We start from the raw sequence: 19317 nt of genomic DNA, 5'->3' as shown, positions 1-19317 counted from the left end.
CTGGCCCCCCACTTCCCTCCCTGAGCCTCCGTCCTGGGCTCACCCCAGCTCCCAGCTTTGTCTCTCAGCGTGGAGGAGGCCCTGTATGCTCCTTACACTCACTCAGCCACCCCCACCCTGAGTTTTGAAGCAAGCTGACGCAAGGAGCACATCACACCCGGCGATTTATGACTCGGATGAGCAGAAGCTGGAAACATATGCTATTTCGGGGCTGGATCCTGGTGGTTTGGATTGCAGGGAAAGCAGAGCCCACAGCAGAGGGAAGGGCAGCATCCAGGCAGATGGACCCTCACGCACACAGACACCACATGGTGGGGTGCAGGGGCCCTGGGTAACCTGAGCTGGGACCACGCCCCCCCGGGGGGGCCGAGAGGCAAGCATGCCTGCACACCCTGACCTGGAGGAAACTAATTGTGATAAATGCGACACCCCTCCAACCCTTACACCTCGTTTTCTTTCCAGTGTGGAACCCATATCGCGGGTGGCTCGCGCTAGAAACTGGGTCCGGGTCCTGGCCCTCCTTCCCATAAGCTCTGAGACCTAGGACATGCTGCTCAGCCTCCAATAGTCTCAGCATCCTCATCTGTAAAATGGGAATGTGATGCTACCTTCTTCACAGGCTTTTATGAAGAGGAAATGCCATCCCTGGGTATGCCTGGCACGTGGCAGGAGCAGCTACTAACTTTCCGTCAGAGATAAAGCCCATGCTCCAGTGGGAGGGTGGGTAGCTTCTCCCTCTGCTTCCACCTGAGAGCCCCTGGGGGACACAGTTTGGAAACCCTTGACCTAGATTCTAGGCTGGCAGTAGGACCAAAAGTAGCATTAGCTGATGATTACAGGAGCCGGGAGAGCATGGAATTTGTCAGCATGGAATTAGGTCACAGAATTCTTAAAAACAGAGGAGCCACAGAAGCCAAAGTCTCCACATCTGAAGGCGCAGTGCTCTCCTAGTTCAAGAATGGAGTGCCCCAACCAGGAAAGGATGGCCTCCTGCCTTGGATGGCACGTTGGGGCACTGGCGCATGCCCGTCAACTCTTCCCTGGGTGTCCTGCAGCCTCCAGGGACTGGGGGCCCTTCAAAGCCCCCCATTTCCTGAGGATTTGGGGGATTTCCTTCTTCTCCACTTCTACTCGGCTCAGGTGCCTGGGAAGGTCCAGCCGCCTCTCTTGACCCCTCCCAGGACTGCCTGCCTACATGCTGAGTCCCTTGGGGTGAATCCCAGGGGGCCATCCCTGCCGCCTCCAGGAACCCTGCAGAGCGGGCTCTGGACACATCAGTGACCTCAGGCCCAACCCTCTCCGGGTTCCCTTTCCTCGAGAGTGAAAGTAAGGCAGTTGGCATCATTGGAAGAAGGTGGGCGCCCATGCACTGAGACCCTGCTGTGCACTCAACGCTGATTTGGGAAACGGAGTCAGACGGGGGTGACATGCCCGAGGCCACATTGCTGGGAAGCAGCGGGGGAGGATTTGACCGAAAGCTGCTGTCCCGAGAGGAGGGGCACAAGTGAGGTCCCAGGTGTGGGACGGGCTAGGGCTACCCTGCACGGGGCAGCAGCAGGGATCTACGGCCAGCGCGTCCTCACCCCGATCTCCAGGGGTGGCCCAGCCTCTGCCACGGCTGGCTGAGCCCCGCCCCCAGTGCCATTCCGCATGACCTTTCCAGGTGGCTAATGAGGGCCCGGGCACCACTCAGTAATTGGCCTCATTAGGCGGCTGGGGCTGCCCAGGGGATGGGGTGGCGGATGCTGGGCCCTGTGGGGACAGGCCAGACAGCCTCCCGTTAATTACCTGAAAAATCAGACAATTAGGCCTCCTGCCACCCGCCTGCCCACGTCCTGCTGGCCCCTAATTACCGACGGCTGCTGAGCGGGCCGGGAGTGACCTGGATTTGGACCAAGGAGCAGCCATTGCCGTGTCGCCCCTCCCCCAGCCCTCATCCATCACAGGCGGTGGACACGGGAGGGGGTGGTGGGAGGCAGGGGAGCTGTCTGTCAGGGATCCTCCGGTAGCCCCCTTCTCCAGCCCTGGACCCTTCCCACCCACAATCCTCCTGACAAGGGTGGTCCTGGAAGAAAAGGGATGGATGCCTATGCAGCCCTGGGGGTCCTCAGGGAAGATGGGTGGGCTGCTGGGGCAGGGCAAAGACTCAGAAAGGGGAGTCCAAGAGTTGGGGGGTGATGGCATGACTGACCTCCCCCTTCTGCCTGGTTCCTCTGGGGAAAATATACTGGACTGTGTTCGGGAATAGAAATGGCCAAGAAGACAAAGCTGAGAGCTCTCCTGGGAGCCCCGGCCCAGGCCGGGGGAGGCTGGGGGCCCAAAACTGCCCTTGGAGAGTCCCCCTTCTCAGAGGGGGAGATGGACTTGGACAAAGCACGAGCAGAGTAAAGCCCATGGTGTTGGGGGAGGTGTGGAGAAAGGGGACCTGGCTCGGTTGGGGCCTGGAGATCTTCCCGGAGGCAATGACCTTTAGGCTGAGCCAGGTGAGGGGTGCACTGTTCCCAGCAGAGAGAACAACAAGTGTGGGGGCCTGGGGTGGATGTCTCCCCACTGAAAGCCCTGGCATGCACCGGGCGGTGACAGCAGCCCAGCCCCGGGGGCCTGAGCAGGGGAGCAGGATGGACACAGCGGGGTTGGCTGAGGCAGGTGCATGCTGGGAGCCACCATCTTTGCAGCCAGGGCCTGAAGGAGGAAGCCTGAGTGTTCCTTGGTAGCACTGAGGCAGCTTACAGGAAGTGCCTGGCCTCCCTCCCTGACATAGTTCCTTTCCTGGTTTCTGTGCTAGGATTGAAAGTCCCCTCCCTTGTGTCCCTGGGGGCCTTGGAGGCCCAAAGATGCCGGCTGCACAGAGAACAAGTTACAGTCCAGAGAGGTCAAGAGGCTAAGCTGAGGTCACCCAGCCAGTTGGCCGGAGTGGGCCTCAGAGGTGTCCACCCTGGTCTTCCAGTAGAGATCTGGGCCCAGCCGGGGATGGAGCCACGGCAGCAGGGTAGGGGAGAGGCAGGAAGGAGGCAGGACCACACGGGGAGGCTGGACCCTGCATTTGGGAGCTCATTTCCCTGGCTGCCAAAAGTTATGCCAAACCCATCTCCCAGCCTAGCTCCACCTCCAGATTTTTCTTTCCCCAAAACCGTCCCTGAGAAGAAATGGGGGGAGGGTAGTGAGACCAGAATCCTAAAGAGACCCTGACCCTGTGTGTTTCCAGGCAGTGGGACAGCCCAGGGGCCTGCCTCCTGTGGCGGTTATGAGATGGGAAGGGGACACGCTCAGAAAGGCCCGAAGGCAGACAGCCGGGAGAGGCTCAGAACATCCCAGCATTCCTCTGTAGGCAGAAGTTTCTGCTGTTGTTACTTTTGTAAAGTACAGACTCATTGGGTGTTTTTAGTGACTCCCTCACTAATTAGCTATGTGAGCTTCACCTCTGAGACCCTGACTTTCTTCATCTATGAAAGGGGGATATAGAGAAAGCCTCCCTTGCAAGTTGCCATGGGGAAAAAATGAGACAAAATGTGAGTCCCTGGAGGTAAGCCATGCGTACCTGCCCTCGAACCCTTCTGTCTCCCCATCTATGAAACGGGCCCCACAGCCCAGAAAGTCAGAGGCAATCCTCATTCCCCATGTTCTGTCTTTCTGTCCTTGGGCATCATTGGAATGAGCCAGAACTTCAGATGCCGGGCTTCTGAATGGCACCGCGCAGGCGGCCTGACACCCAGAAGGCAGCGGAAAGGCTCCGAGAGACGCGGGGCCTCCAGGATCTGTGGTTCAAGCAGAGCCTACTTGTAGCGGTAACGAGGGAGCAGAGTGGACTGGGGTGGGGAGGAACATGGTGTGGTCGCGCGCACGTGTGTGTGTGTGTGTGTGTGTGTGAGAGAGAGAGAGAGAGAGAGAGAGAGAGAGAGAGAGAGAGACACTGACTTGGGGTGGGAGGTCAGTGGCAGCCAGGAAAGAAGAAGGCAGGGAGGGAGCCCTTGCAGAAAGCAAAAGGCAAAACAGGCTTTGGACGAGCACAGGGACAGAGGAAGGACATTCCTGGAAGGAAGCTTTGTGAGCTGAGTCATGAAGGCGGGAATGTAGGTAGTCTTGGTGGAGAAGGTGGCTCTGAGATTTGGGAAGAAAAGAGTGAACAGGTGTCAGGGTGGAGGAGCAGAATATATCTTCTTTTTTTAAAAAAAAAAGACTTATTTTTAAAGTACTCTCTACACCCAACGTGGGGCTCAAACTCACAAACCCGAGATCAAGAGTCGCACATTCCACTGACTGAGCCCACCCGCCAGGGGCCCCAGGAGCAGGATATGTCATATAATCACAACGGCAGTGCACGTGGTGCGGTATGTGCTGGGGGCCTCACACACATGCTGAGTCCTCCCGAGAACTGATGTGATCATCCCCCTTTACAGATGCACTAACTGAGGCTCAGCCAGCCAGTCACCTCCCTGAGGCCCCACACGAGGAAGCAGCAGAGCTGGGCATTCAAGGAACAGTGTGTCCATCCAGCAGGCGCCGTGCTATGTGCCAGGGCCCAGGGGACAGAGAGCATCAGGATGGCCCTCAAGGAGCCACCCAGGACCAGGTCAGAGGTCTGGTCATAGGTGAAGCCCTGGCCTGGGGACTCCAGGTGTGGGCTTAACCTGGACTTGCCACCTTCACCTCGGCTTTGAAACCAGGTCTCCTGACTCCCCGAGCCTTGCTCCTTCACTGGCCCCATTCTGAGTCTTGTGGGAAACCATCTTTCAAGCCAGGAAAATGGGGATGCACTCACTCTGCAGAGGACACCTGGAGCCAAATGTGGGTGGGGGCCCAGCGGCCCCCATTCTAGGCATGTGCCCTAGACTGCCCTCCCCCGAGCCTCAGTTTCCCCATCTGTCCCACGAGACTGAGATGGGAGCCACGGAGAAGCGGCCTGGAAGGCCTTGTGAGCTTCCCTGCCGTGACACTCAGTGTGGCTGGAGGTCGGAAGTGGCAGCACCGTCTAGAAGTAAAGTGGCCGAAGCCCCTTCCTCTCCATCCCTTTGCACGGGTCTGGGCTTGCTGACAATCTCTGGTGTGACTGCTCCGTGCTCCACAACCCTAACTGCCACGGCTACCCAGGCATTTCCTGCTAAACCTTCATTTGCTGCGTGGCCACCGCTGTAGGGATGTGGGGCCTCCGGGCTCCTGCCAGGAGTCAGAGCGCCATGACACACGCACATACACACGTGCGTGCACACAGATAAGCACCCACCCCTATCGACTCACGGTTGTCTTGCTGTGCTTCCTGTCCTGTTCCTGCTAGCACGAGTCCTCCCATAATCCTTCCCAAATGCTTTGTGTTCCACCGCCGTATACTGAGGACCCCAGGATCGTCACCCTGTGTCTGTCTCCCTCAGTGGATGGGGACCTCCCGGGAGGTGGCCACTGTTCTTTTTCACAGTCTGGCGGCTGCCACAAAGGAGACACTCCTTTAATAGGAATATTTGTTAAAGAAATGGATGGTTGGTTGGATGGACAGACGGATGGATAAATGGATGGATAGATGGTTGCCTGATGGATTGGATCATTGGATGATGTATCCGTTTCCTCTGGCCACTCTAACAAATTACCACAAACTTAGCGGCAGAAATCAACACAAATCTATTATCTTACAGTTCCGGAGGTTAGAAATCTGAAATGGCTCTCACTGCCTAGAGAAAATCAAGGCGTTGACAGGGCTGTGTTCCTCCTGAAGTTTCTTTCTTTCTTTTTTTTTTTTAAAGATTTATTTATTTATTTATTTGACAGAGAGAAAGACAGCCAGAGAGGGAACACAAACAGGGGGACTGGTAGAGGGAGAAGCAGGCTTCCCTCGGAGCAGAGAGCCCAATGCGGGTTCCATCCCAGGACCCTGGGATCATGACCTGAGCCGAAGGCAGACGCTTAATGACTGAGCCACCCAGGCGCCTCTCCCTTTTCCACTCTTAAGGACCCTTGTAATTTCATTGGGTCCCCCCAGATAATCTAGGATAATCTCCCTATTTTAAGGTCAGCTGATTAGCCACCTTAATTCCATCCATAATCGTAATTCCCCTTTGCCATGTTAAGTAACATATTCACAGGCTCTGAAGATTAGAATGTAGGCATCTTTTGAGGGCCATTATTCTGCCTACCATAGATGGATAGATGTTTGTTTGGATGGATGTATAGATGTACGGATGGGTGGATGGACGAACAGACAGCAGACTCAGCCCTCCAAGTGGACATGAAGAGCTTGAGACAGAGCAAACATGTTAACCTCCCATCTTCTGCATCCTCTGCTTCTGTTAATGTAGTGCAAGAGCCCTGGGCCAAGGGAGGGATCTTTCCCAGGTTCTGCATTCCTCTCTATTGCATTTCATCTTCCCAACCGGCTCTGGCTCTCCCAGAGGTCAGGTATCCTGCCCCACCTACCGGTCTGGAACCCCAAGTCAAATTTGACCCTTGCCTGCCAATGAGTGAGAGAATGACTTTGTGGGATGTTCCACTGGGATTGGAGGTTGGAGGGGTGATAGGGGTGCAGGGGTTGGGACTCCTACTGGATGAATGTGATGGAATATCAGGGTGAGGAGACAGAGAAAGGAGGTCAGCCTCCCGAGCTCACCCACTTTGGGATTTTTTTTTTTTTTGAGGGAGAAATCAACTCGATTTGTGTTTATTCCTTATCTATCTGTTTAAATACAATATTTGTTTAATGTAAAAGAATATCTGGAAGTGACAATGTATAATAATATAATGGCCACCGGTGACCGACCCCACAATACAGGCATAGGAACGAGCTCTGCCTTGCGAGACCTAAGCTCCCTGAGGCCTGGGCTTCCTGTCTGTCTCACTCTGGCCGCGTCCCCTCTGGTATCAGTAGTGCCCAGTACCCTGTGGGCTCTTGAGAGTTGTTCACGGGTGGAATTTTCCCATGTGTGCGCCCCCACCTGACTCCTGCCTACCTGAGTGTATCAAGAATCTTGCCTCCTGGACCCTGACACAGCCCCCACCTGCTCTGAGGCCAGTCCCTGTCAGTCCTGCACCGAAGGGGTGAGAGGGAGCCCAGTCTCACCAGACTGATGGAGGAGGTGGGATCGGGAGAGGCCTGAGCAGGCCCAGGAGTCAAGTGCTTCATCTTGCATTTGCACCCAGTTTTCAAATGAGGCTCATGGCAGGGAAGGGAGAAATTGGGGACAGGAGCCCCGATCCAAGCCCCTGTCTAGGCCGGAGTGAGTGGAGGGGGCTCCTGCCCTGAAAGTATGTGCAGGGGATCTCCTCCAACACAGACTCTGTGCCGGAAGGAGCCCACTGCGACCACCTCAGCCAGGCTGGTCCCCCTCCATGATGCGAGCCCAGGGGTCAGGCCAGCCTCGGCCCCTAGCTCTGCTCCGTAAGCACTGTGCTCTGGGAGCAGGCGTCGGGGAAGGAGGTGAGAAAGGGCCACATTGCCTGCAATATCCTGCACCCCTGCCCACCTACCAGCACGGCTTTTCTCCATCTCCTCTCAGGGAACCCCCTCTCCGGGCTGCTGCCACATTCCCACCCCCGCAGCCCCCAGGCCCCTCCTCCCGCTAGGGTGGGAGCACAGCAATTCAAGTTATATTTAGCCAAGCCTCATCCTCCAGGAGCCGCAAGTCAAGGGGAAGCCGCCCCCACACCTCCAGGAGCTGCTTGTGGAAAACGATTAAAACCAGAGCTGCCAGGCCCGTGCCAGGCGGGCAGCCATGCAGAGACAGGCCCATTCAGGCCCACCGGGCTCTCGCTGCTGGCTCCCAGAGCTGCGGCCTCGTTGCCAGGAGTGACGGGGGTCTCCACACGCCCCTCACGGCCACCACCACTCAGCAGCTGCTCCTCAGCCTGCCTACAGTGAGCAGGGCATCCCAGGGCAGCCCCGCTCTCCCATCTCTCTCCCCCTGGGCAGGGCACCTTGGGGGAGGGCAGCTTCCCTGTTTCCAGGGAACATTTGGGGGGTGGGGAAGGACCCCTCTGCTGCCTGCCTGGCCTTCTGGTTGCTTTAAGCCTGGTCCCAGGAGGGCTACTGAGTCAGACAGAGACCATGGGAGAGGCCCTGGTAAGTGCTTGGCTGGAACGGGTCCCTGAAGCCTCACCACAACCTGGCAAGTAGGTAGTGTCCTCATCCTAGTCTTACAGGAGGGGACACTGAGCCACAGGGGTTCAGTATTTGCTCCAGCTCACCCCGCTGCTAAGTGTCAGGCAGGATCTGGGTCGTACTCTCCAACCTTCCCCAGTGGATGGGCTGGGCCGGAATGTGATGGCCAGCTAACGAACAAGCGTGGGGCCGGCACAGAGAGGAAGGACTCACCAGTGTTGTCCTGGGGGGAAGAAATAAGCCCCCCACTCTCGGCCACTTGCCATGGGGTCCAGAGCACACTCTACCCCGGAGTCATTCCCTCAGGAGAGGCATCGCCCTCCTTTCCCCAAGCTGTCACCCGTTTGAGAGTCTCAGGTGACGTCCAAGCCCAGAAGAGCTTCCAGAAGTGGCTTTGACTGAGGAGAAGAAGCTGTGACCCTGGGCAAGTCATTTCATCTTTCTCAGCCTCGGCCTCCCCACCTGCAGCATGGGAGTAGCGAGAGGAGCCACTCTGAGGGTATGGCGAAGACCGGCGAGGACCAGGGATGAGCAAGGCAAAGCTCCTGGTTCCAGGTCCCAGCAGGGGGTCCCTTTCCCTGCTGGAGCCCTGGACTTAGGGCTGTGTGCTGGGAAGGTGGGGATAACCCCTGTGGGCCAGGCCTTGGGGCTTTGGGGGTACAGCTCAGGGAGGCCCCGATCAGCTGGGGTCTGGTGCCAGAGAGCCCCCTGCCTCCTCCCCACCTCTGCCTGTTCTCCCCGCCTTCAAGCCCAACAGCGTGCCTCCTCTGCCAGGAAGACTTCCAGGTTCTTCCTCCAACCTCCAGAGGCTCCTGGCCTGGATGGACCCTCTCTGTTCCACATCTTGGTGTGCTAGGCCTACAGCTTCCTCTCCTCCCAGCCCTCCAGGCTCTGTGCACAGGAGATGCTCCTGGGGATTGTGGCCACAGCTCAGGTCCAGCAAACATAAGGGGTTTCAAGCTTGGGGTCCATCCACAGATCTCTTGGGTGGATCCCGAGGTCATCCTTTCTCTTTGCTGCATGGCAAGCATCTGCCCCAGCCTGAGTGGCTGAACCTATTACATGGAGGAGGGGTAGAAGGGGAGTGAGGGGCAGCCCCTGGGAAGTTGAAGGGTTTACCCAGTGCAGCTTGGATAGAGCAGTGCCTGGGCCAAAGCTCATTGCCTGTGGCCACAAGCCCTTCTTGCCCTTTAGGGTCCCCAGCCTTCCTGAGTGTGCCCCTCCTCAGATCCCCAGCTCCCCTCTGCTCTTTCTGGTGTCCCTTGGGCCTCCCTAAACAGGGCTGGGCCTCCTTCTCCCTCATTCCATCCATGATGTGCTGGGACCTCGGAGGGGGTTTTACTGAAGCACTAAATGGGGAGGAGACAACGGCAAGCCCAGAGCCTTCCCAAGACCTCCCCCACCCCACCCCCATGGGGTACGACCCTCCTGCGGCCCTCATGGCCTCTCTGTCCTTCAGTCTGACAGTAAGATCCTCCCCTCACCCCCGGCCTCTCTTTAGCCTGGACCCAGACGGTGGGCATCCAGGCAGGACGGGGTAAGGGGAGGTGGAAGGGCTGCGGGTGCCATGGCAGTAACACCCTGGCTCCCTGGGAGCTGCTGGGGAGGGAAAGGAAAGGGTCCCTCCCAGCTCCCCGGCTTCATTCTTCCTTTTCAGACCCTCTTTGTTAAGAAGGAGTCCCCTTGGCTGTTTTGTGTTTTCCACCTCAGAGGCGGGGCGGGGGGGAGCGGGATGGCAGGGGGAGGCACTCAGGGGTGCAGTCCTGCCCTGTCCAGCCCCCTCACATGCACCTACTCCACGCCCCCCCCACCCCGCAAGTCAGTTCTCTGAGCCGCTGAGCCTCTCCTCCATTCCCATCCTGCCAGTCCCTGCCCGCCCGAGGCCAACTGACCCCTGCCTCCTCCCAGGGTCACTGCCAACCCCCCCCCCTTTCTAGGCCTGTCCTGGGTGAGTGGGTCTGAGCTGAGGCAGGGGGTAGCCCAGAGGATGCCCCCACTTGGGACATCTGTTGACCGTAGAGGCCATAGGCTTCTCCCAGGTCCCCTGGGGGGAGGGGGGTCAGTGTCACAGGGCTCCCTCTATGGCCTCACCGGGCGTACACCATCCCATGCTCCTCTGGGTCCTGGTGGGCATCTGGACCACAGCAGTTCTCCATGTGGCTGTGGGACCTCTAGCAAGTCATGCCCAAGGACTCTTGTCTCTCCATCTGCGAACTACATAATGAGAACCCCATCACCCCCGCCCCTCCAAGGCTGCTGTGAGGTCCGCGAATGCGCAGCCAGGCTCTGGGATGCTTCCTGCCTGCTCAACACTGGGTGCTGCTCTCCCTCTCTGTTACAGATGAGGAGACTGAGGCTCAGAGCTGTGAAGTCACTCTGCAGGTGGGTGGCAGTCAGCTTTGAACCCAAGCCCACCTGATGTCAAAACCACGTCCTCCAGTCACTCTGAAGTGGGCCAGCAGGGGCGGTACCCACAGGCTTCGCTTTCTCTGCCCTGAGCTCTCTTTGGGGAAAACACCCCACCCCCACCCCCATCACCACCAGGAGCTTGGAGCCAGGGGGACCCAACTTACCCCGGAGCACCTGCCAAGAATGGGCAGACCGAGGCTTGATCCATAGGTGGGGTGGGAGGGGCGGGTGGAGAAGCAGGTGTATGTGTGTGTGTGTGTGTGAAAAGAGGGAGAGAGAGAGAGACTGGGGAGGCTCAGAGGGTTCCCAGGAGAGGGGCACTCCAGCCTGCCGGCAGCTGCATCATTCCATCCACGGGCCTGTGCTGCCCCCGTGTGGCCAACAGGCTCACATTCCCGGCTGCCCACACCGCATCCCTCCCCAGCCAGAGGCCCCCCCAGAGGGAAAATCAGTGGCCTGGGGCTGTTGAAGGCATACCCGGTGACCTGAGGGATGGGCCACGCCTCTAAGCCTCTACCTGAACTGTGCTCTCTTCCTGCCAGGTCCTGAGCCCCAGCCTGGCGTCAAACCCTGCCCACCACCTTTCCTTCTCCAGGAGCTTTGAATCCCAGACTCCCAGAGTTAAGCGAACTTAAGAGTTCTATTCCCCATCCTTCTATCCCATACTTCATCCTCCATCCCCAGTAATTAAACCAGTGCTGACACACCTCTTGTATCAGGGAACTCACTGCTTCTGGAAACTCGCTGCTTCGTGGTTTGGGGGAAATTTTGATTGCATAAATGATCCTCATCCATGGAGCTGGTATTTGCCTCCCTCAGTCACAACTCGGCCTTCTGGAGCCACCCAGTGCCAGGTGGCCTCTCACTTGGGCATTTCTAATCCAGTGGTTAGGGGCTCCTCTTCTCTGTCCCCCAGTCTTCTACAAAGAAAGCATCCCGGTTCTGATAATCCACTCACAGTCCTTCTTATTTGGGCACACTGGGGGTCCCTGTCTCTCTGGAACTGCAGGACTGGGGGGACCCAGGACCCCTGAGGACTGTCACGTCCCCCCATCCTGGCCCTCCCTTGGATCCTGTCCTCATTTCTAGCACTCACTTGCCACTGACACTTTCCCTCAGCCTTGTCCCCCTCTCCAGAGGCCCTGTAGGGAAAAAGCATGGATGGGACTGACAATGATTGAGCACCTAATGTGTACTGAGCCCAGTGTCCAGTGCTTTGCTCCAAGTATCCAGTTTCACCCCGTGAGGCAATTTTTTTTTTTTTTTAAAGGTTTTATTTATTTGACAGAGAGAAAGACAGCCAGAGAGGGAACACAAGCAGGGGGAGTGGGAGAGGGAGAAGCAGGCTTCCCGCGGAGCAGGGAGCCCGATGCGGGGCTCGATCTCAGGACCCTGGGATCATGACCTGAGCCGAAGGTAGACGCTTAACGACTGAGCCACTCAGGCGCCCCCCGTGAGGCAATTATCGTGTTTGTCCCCAGGTTACGCTCAGACTGAGGCTTAGAGAGCAGACTCTTATCTCTGTGAAATCCCTCCAGGCTGACTGGCTTCCTGCCTCCTGATTCTGCCATCTGCCTGGATTTGTGAAATGTGTACATTTAATTCCTCAAATATTTATCAGGTCCCTGCATGTACCTGGGGCTGTGCTAGGCGCAGCAGAAACAACCCCGGATGTCTCCGGCCCTGGTACTTTGCTGAGTGGGCCCCACTGGATCCTACTTGGGCTGCGGTTGGGCTGTTGCTCTGGACAAGGCCTGGATGGGTGGGTCACATACTGCCCGGTGGAAGGCTCATCTGGTCTCCAAGCCTCACCTCTCCATCTTGTGCCCAAGACACTGGCAAGGGGCCTGGTGGATAGACACTCTGTCGAGTCCAGCGAGTGGCTCTGCGCACGGCGAGGCCACAGAGGTTGGCAAGTGGACCCAGGCCTCCACATGGACCTGAGATGGGGCAAGAGCTGCTCGCTCACAGAGGGTAGAAGTGTGTGAACCCGGGAGGAAGGGTTAAGTTTTTCACCTTTTTTGTGTCAGAGACTACTTTGACATCTGGTGATGTTTCTACTGACCTCTTTCAGAAAAATGTATGTGGGGGGGGGAGCTTGTTTGTTTGTTTATTTAAAGTAATCTTGCACTGAACGTGGGGCTCGAACTCACGACCCCAAGATCAAGAGTCTCATGCTCTTCCAACTGAGCCAGCTAGGTGCTCCCAGAATAATGTTTTTAAATGTGTAAAATAAAATAGGATTACCAAGGATTTTCATGAACAAGGAAGGATGTCCACGAATTATGACTGAATGAATAGAATCAGGTTACAACAGAGCTTTTTTTTTTTTTTTTAAGATTTTATTTATTTATTTGAGAGAGAGAGCTCAAGGGAGAAAGAGCACAAATGGGGCAGGGGTGGATGTGGTGGGCAGAGGGAGAAGCAGACCCCCGCTGAGCAGGGAGCCCGATGCGGGGCTCGATCCCAGGATCCCAAGATCATGACCTGAGCCGAAGGCAGACGCTTAACCGACTGAGCCACCCACGTGCCCCAAAAGAGCTTTTATGGAAGGAAGGAAGGAAGGAAGGAAGGAAGGAAGGAAGGAAGGAAGGAAGGAAGGAAGGAAGGAAGGAAGGAAGGAAGGAAGGAAGGGAGGAAGGAAGGAAGGAAGGGGAGAGAGGAAACTATCCCTATACATAGGGCAGGCCCTACCATCTTTCCTACCTTGAAAAGCATGGCAGGCCAGTGGCTCCAAGGTCATGTTCCCCTTTGGCCCCTGAACAAGTCCCCTCAGATCACCGTCAAAGCTCCTGGCTCTTGTCACTGCTCCCCCTTTGCCTGGCAGCCAGGATTTCACCCTGGGCCAATCCCTCTAGCAGTTCCAACGTCAATGTGTGACCATCACCTGTCTCTGAATCTGCCTCCGCCGTTGGACTATGGCTCTCTGCTCACTGCTTGCTCTGCCACTGTCGTACGAGCCCGGCAAGACTGAGTTCCAAGCAGGTGTCACTGCTCACTTTTTAGGAGCTCACTGTGGGAGCTACTGCTCAGCCGGAAGGCCATGCGGTGGAGCCACCTGCTTCCTTTAAAGTCATTCCAGCCCCCTCTGCTGGCCCCTACCCTGCCTGCTCCTCTTTCTCAAGGGTGCGGCAGTGAAACTTTCTTCTCCCTGTCCGACCCTCCGGGCCCACCTCTCCCACTCCCTGAGCCGAGGCCCGGACTCCCCGACAGAGACTGTGCCACCCCTACTTCCCACAGCCCCCACCTCTGCCCACTGGCACCCCCACCTGTTCTCAGCAGCCCTCAGGACTGCTCCTCTGGACCCCTTCCCTCTGGCCTCAACCGTTTCTTGGCACTAGGTCCCCCTGCCAGCGTCTAAGCGTGCTCTTCCTTCTCCTGACTCACACTTACCAGATTTCTCTCCCCCTTCTCAGGAATGCTTTGGTAAGGCGTCACTGCCATGTCTGGCCTCCACATCCTTCTTTCCCCCCTTCACTCCCCAACTCTCTGCAATATGCTCCTGTCACTCCATGAATCCACCTTGCCAAAGAAATGTCCATGCGGCCGGTGTCTACTAAGTTCCTGTTCAGCATCAAGTGCTATGTCAAGCAATGGGAAAGGAAAAGTGACCAAAGCATCCTGAACTCATGGCTCTTGTGTCAATGGACACATACACAAGTAAATAAAGAACAGAATTAGAGTCTGGAAAGTTCCAGAAGGAAGAGTCTGGAAAGTGAAGGAAGCAAAGAGAATGATAGGACAGAAAACAACTGGGGAGATGGAGTGGAGTGTATCTATTTTAGATAGGGCATCCTAGGGAGGCCTCTCCAAGAAAGCATGCCATCCAAAGAGCAGGGAGAAGGTAGTCCAGAGGGAGGGGATAGCAAGTGCAAAGGCCCTGAAGTCAGAACAAGCATTCATGGGCGCCTGGGTGGCTCAGTCAGTTAAGCGTCTGCCTCCGGCTCAGGTCGTGATCCCAGGGTCCTGGAATGGAGCCCCCCATCACATTGTATCAGGCTCCCTTGGATTGAGCCCTGCGTCGGGCTCCCTGCTCCCCAGAAAGCCTGCTTTTCCCTCTCCCACTTCCCCCTGCTTGTGCTCCTTCTCTCGCTGTGTCTCTCTCTGTCAAATAAACAAACAAAAATCTTACAAAACAAACAAACAAGAAAAAGAAAGAAAAGAAAAGAAAAAAGAAAAGTACCCCTGGCTACTGTGCAGAGAATGGACTGTAGGGGGCAGAGGTGAGGCGAGGGAGCTGTGAGCAGGCTGGGGGAACCTGGAACCGAACCGGGGCAGTGGGTGTGGAAAAGAGTGGATAGGTACTGGACTTGGGATGCAGCTGATCAGGGAGAGGATGGAGGCCAGAGTAGCCCTGAGTTTTGGGCTTGAACATCTGGGTGAATGCTGGTACTGTTCACAGAAATGGGGAAGGTTGGGAGGGACAGGGCTTTTATTGCTTTGTTTTGAGGAGGCCAGTGATCCAGATGTTTCTGTTTAGATGCATTAAATGTGATACGCCTATTGGACATCCAAAATGAGTTAGACCTTGCCCCCCCCACCCCCCCCCCCCCCCCCCCACCCCCCACAGTTCAGTCTCCACACAGCAGTGGGGGCTGAGGGCATTGTTAAAGACACAAGGCAGATCTTGTCATTGAAAGTCTTCAAAGGCCTTCCGTTCCTTTGGAAATGAACTCTGCCTCCCCTAGCCCTGGCAACTCCCTCCCTATCATTCACTTCTCTCCAAACCCATGGGCTTTTTTCTTTCCTGCCAAGCATGAATGCTTGTTTTGTTTTGTTTTTAAGATTTTATTTATTTGAGAGAGAGATCACGAGCAGGGGGGAGGGGTAGACGGAGAAGCAGGCTCCCTGCTGAGCAGGGAGCGCGATGCGGGGCTCGATCCCAGGATCCAGGATCATGCCCTGAGCCCAAGGCAGACGCTTAACGACTGAGCCCCCCAGGTGCCCCCAAGGGTACTTTTCAAAAACACGAGTCTGTCACTCCTTGCCTAGCATGCATCCCTCAAAGACTCCCTTCGTCTTCGGGACCTTTCACGAGAACTGGGTCCCAAGAGCTTGGTCCGGGAGGAATAAGCTACGTAAAACCTGAAGAAAGCAGGGCCAGGCTCATAGTACCGCCTTCGCGTCTGGCTTATACCCTCCGGGGCTTCGGAACCTTTCTTCCCGGCGCCGGGGGAAGCTTTTCCAGAAGTACCTTCCGGCCTCGACGACCCTCTTTCCCGTGCTGCACCGCGGCTTTCCTCCTTCTCTTTCTCTTCCGGTCCGAGGTGCTTCGGGAGCCGCGGTCTTCGGTGAGAATCGGCCGCGCGGTATCGGGAACCATCCGCGGCTCCTAGCCGGCGGCCGGACGCAAAACCGGGAAGGACAGGGAGGCCGGCTGCATGGCTCTGGGGAGCGGAGGGCGCGGGTGGTGCTTGTGGGTTCTCAAGGAGTGGATGGGAGAGGGAGAACGCGGATTTGGGGGAGAGCGCAGTCTGGTGAGGGAGGGTTGGTTTCAGGGCCCTCTTACCCGAGTTCGGGAGGCCGGGACCGGCGTCGGGTCGTGCTGAGTAAGTGGAGGCCGGGGGAGGCCGCAGATGCGGGGCCCCTGTGCTGCAGCTTCATTCTGGCTTCTGGCCTCACGTCCTTCCTGATCGGGGCGGCAGTGGGAGGCCCAGCCAGCCTGGCGAGCCCCCAGCCCTCATCGCCGCTCTCCTTCCCCAGGTGCAGACATGGCCAAGTCCAAGAACCACACCACGCACAACCAGTGTAAGTTCCTCCGGCCCCGCCTCCGTCTCACTTCGGACCCTGGCAAGGACTGGGGACGCTCTGGGCCTGGGGCTGGCTTTGTTTTCGGCCAGGATGACCTCTGGGTTGTAGTTTAAGAAGCCAGGGGTCCTCCTGAGATGCCCACAGTGCTTTGCATTCAGGGATAGGGGCTATTCCCGCTCTCGAGAAGACCTGCTCTGGGAAGTAATGGTTTTCCCAGGCTGGCCCGCTGTGATGTTGTGTGGTCTTATTAGAGCAAGTCTTGTTTGGTCTAATACCTTTGCTTCCCCGCAGCACGAAAATGGCACAGAAATGGCATCAAGAAACCCCGGTCACAAAGATACGAATCTCTTAAGGGGGTGAGTGAGAAAGGTGTCCGTTTGGCCCCCGTCGCACAGCTAGAGCGCCTCCTTATCTCTTTCCGGCTTCAGCATCTGCCTGAGCAGCGACTGTTAATGACTGTCCCTCGTCTTGCCTGGACTACCAAAGCCCACAGTTTTTCTCTCCAGCCAGCTTTTGCCTGGACTTCAAGTTCTGCCAAAGCCATAATAAACCTTTGCTTGGCTTTTCCCGGCCCAGATTGTAACTCCCTAGTCAGGTGTAACCTGCCTCCGGAGGGTAGTTTGTCCCCCTTGCTTATCCAGAACACTTCAAGGAGAGAAAGGGCCTTACCTTTGTGTACCAGGTACGCTGTGAGAGCCTTGCATTCCACCAGCCTGTGGCCTTGAACTGACCTCATGCAGGGCTTGGGGGCAGCTTTCCTTGCTGTGCCAAGGAGTTCTCAGCTGAGAAGGCTGAGGCCGGAGGGTCTAAGCAAGAGAACGGGGTCCTGTCTGTCCCCTGTGCCCTTGGTCTCTGGTCTGTGGAATGAACCATTAAATCTCTGAACCTCGGTTTCCCCATCTTGGTCTCTTTTTCAACCTCATTTGCTGTGTATCTGTTGGACCAGGCTTGGTGCTTAACTGACACCTTCCTTTAAAGAGGTGGGGCTGGCCCTGAGGGATTTCAGGAAAACCTCAGCCCTGCAAGCCTGGCTGATGGGGCAGCCTTCATTTGTTCTTTCCTTCTGCGCTTGGCCTTTGAGCTCAGTTGGGCTCTGGGCATGTAGCCCTGAAAATATGGTCTGTATGTAGCATTAGCAGGGTGGAGTGGTGGCTTTGGGGGTTGTACATGTTTCTCTGCAGGTAGTTTGTAAGGGGTGTGTATTTCAGCATTTAAGTTTGACTTGATGTTGTCTACGCCCCCAGTAGGCCTTGGCTGGAGCCCAGTAGTCTCCTGGTACAGCTATGGAGAGGCCACCAGCGGTGGCTTGAGGCCCCACATGCTGCACTTACAGCCTGTACCTTTCCTTGCCTTCCAGGTAGACCCCAAGTTCTTGAGGAACATGCGCTTTGCCAAGAAGCACAACAAGAAGGGCCTGAAGAAGATGCAGGCCAACAACGCCAAGGCCATTAGTGCACGTGCCGAGGCTATCAAGGCCCTTGTCAAGCCCAAGGAGGTCAAGCCCAAGATCCCAAAGGGCGGCAGCCGCAAGCTCAATCGACTTGCCTACATCGCTCACCCCAAGCTCGGGAAACGTGCTCGTGCCCGCATTGCCAAGGGTCTGAGGCTCTGCCGGCCAAAGTCCAAGGCCAAGGCTCAAACCAAGGCCCAGGCTGCGGCTCCGGCTCCGGCTCCAGCTCCTGCTCCTGCTGCAGCTCAGGCTCCCAAAGGTGCCCAGGCCCCCACAAAGGCTCCAGTGTAGAGGCTTGTGTCTGCCAGTGTGGACAGGACTGGTGTGACCCCTGGGCTTCTATCTGCATGGGGCTGGTGTCCTCCTTTGCTCTTTGTACAAATAAACCTGCGGCAGGCTCTGTCACTTGGCCTGTGTCTGTGGTCCAGAGACTGGGGTATGGGTGGGAGTCGGGGGAAATGGGGCCCTGGAGTACGAGAAAGGGACCTAGTGAAAGACATGGTGGAGGGCCTCAGGGAGGCTGGGGCACGTAGCCTGCTGGATTGGTCGGTCTGGTGAGGAAGGAGAATTCCCAAATATCCTGATAAGTCTTGAAGTTTACCCCGGGGATAAAGAGAAGGACGCTGCTGAGTTCTGCGCTCCGGCCCGAGGCGGTCCAGCGTACACAGCCAGCGTCCACCACTCTGGGTTGTGCTCGGGCCCCGGGACGCAGGGCAGTGGGGGCACTGCCTTGTTAATACAGCTGGGCCGGACCTGACTGTGCCTCCCGGATCAGCTGCTTCCTCTGCAAAGTTACAGCAGCCAGTGAGGCGAGTGGTATAGTGGTCCTAGGCATTGTGGAGGCTTTCTGTAGGAGCTGCCAAGCATGTCACCGTTCCTGGGCATGCAGTCCTCGAACTAGTCTTTTGAGTATGGTTGTCGTGTAATTTGTGGACCAACCTTGGCACATGGGAGGTTCCAAAAGGGTTGCACTTCCTAGAGCACCTGGGTGGCTCAGTTGGTTAAGCATCCGGACTCTTGGTTCTGACTCTTGATTTCAGGCTCTGGTCATGATCTCAGGGTTGTGGGATCAAGCCCTGAGTTGGTCTCCCTGCTCAGGAGGGAGTTTGCTTCTCTCTGTCCCTCTGCCCCTTGCCGCCCCCTGCACATGGCACACACACGCTCGCTCTCAAATCTTAAAGAGGCAACAGGTGCATCCCATGATAAATGGTCCCTCTTCCTCTGAAGTAGGTATTATTCTCTTTGTTTCACAGGGAAGGATTGTTTGAGATCATGGAGCTCTGGGATGTAAGTAGCATTGGGACCCAGGCAGCCCATGCAGGACCCCAGAAAGTTTGCCCAACCAGGGCTGGGCTGCTAGCTCATGACGGTCATCCTGGCATGCTCTGGGGGGCCAACTGCCCATTACCAGGGGATGTCGGATAGGTGGGGTCTTGAAATGGACCAGGAACAGGTTTTATGTCCTGAAGGTACTTTGGCCCAGCCTGAGGTCATCAGGTCAGGTGGCTTCCAGTGAGGCCTGTGTTCTAGTCCAGGACAGGGCATGAAGGCTCCTTTCCCATCATCCTGCTGCAATCTGAAGGGGGAGGCCAGACCCCAGGTCAGGGGCTTCAACTAGGCTTACTTA

The 19317-nt window shown here is 56.7% G+C and overlaps 1 protein-coding gene across 3 annotated transcripts; it reads left to right on the top strand.

Moving 5' to 3' along the window:
- The first annotated feature begins 15718 nt into the window (after positions 1–15718).
- Positions 15719–18095, top strand: RPL29 (ribosomal protein L29). 3 transcript variants are annotated; one of them, XM_032411395.1, is made up of 4 exons: positions 15719–15780; positions 16193–16237; positions 16532–16596; positions 17598–18095. In XM_032411395.1, the coding sequence occupies exons 2-4, from the start codon at positions 16201–16203 to the stop codon at positions 17979–17981; spliced, it is 486 nt and encodes a 161-aa protein (XP_032267286.1). In that variant the 5' UTR covers positions 15719–15780; positions 16193–16200; the 3' UTR covers positions 17982–18095. The 3 variants fall into 3 exon arrangements, with proteins under 3 accessions (XP_032267286.1, XP_032267287.1, XP_032267288.1); XM_032411396.1 differs by lacking the exon at positions 15719–15780 and adding an exon at positions 15792–15847; XM_032411397.1 differs by lacking the exon at positions 15719–15780 and adding an exon at positions 15881–16038.
- The last annotated feature ends 1222 nt before the right edge of the window (positions 18096–19317 follow it).

Source organism: Phoca vitulina, unplaced genomic scaffold (assembly GCF_004348235.1).
Source record: "Phoca vitulina isolate PV1807 unplaced genomic scaffold, GSC_HSeal_1.0 scaffold13, whole genome shotgun sequence".
Taxonomy (NCBI): domain Eukaryota; kingdom Metazoa; phylum Chordata; class Mammalia; order Carnivora; family Phocidae; genus Phoca; species Phoca vitulina.
This window is presented reverse-complemented; position numbering and strand designations above follow the sequence as displayed.

Bases quoted from the DNA above. Each gene is read 5' to 3' on its own strand.
- RPL29 (XM_032411395.1), top strand. From the start codon at position 16,201: ATGGCCAAGTCCAAGAACCACACCACGCACAACCAGT. The intron at 16,238-16,531 runs GTAAGTTCCTCC...GCTTCCCCGCAG, and splicing joins CCACACCACGCACAACCAGT to CACGAAAATGGCACAGAAAT. The intron at 16,597-17,597 runs GTGAGTGAGAAA...CTTGCCTTCCAG, and splicing joins GATACGAATCTCTTAAGGGG to GTAGACCCCAAGTTCTTGAG.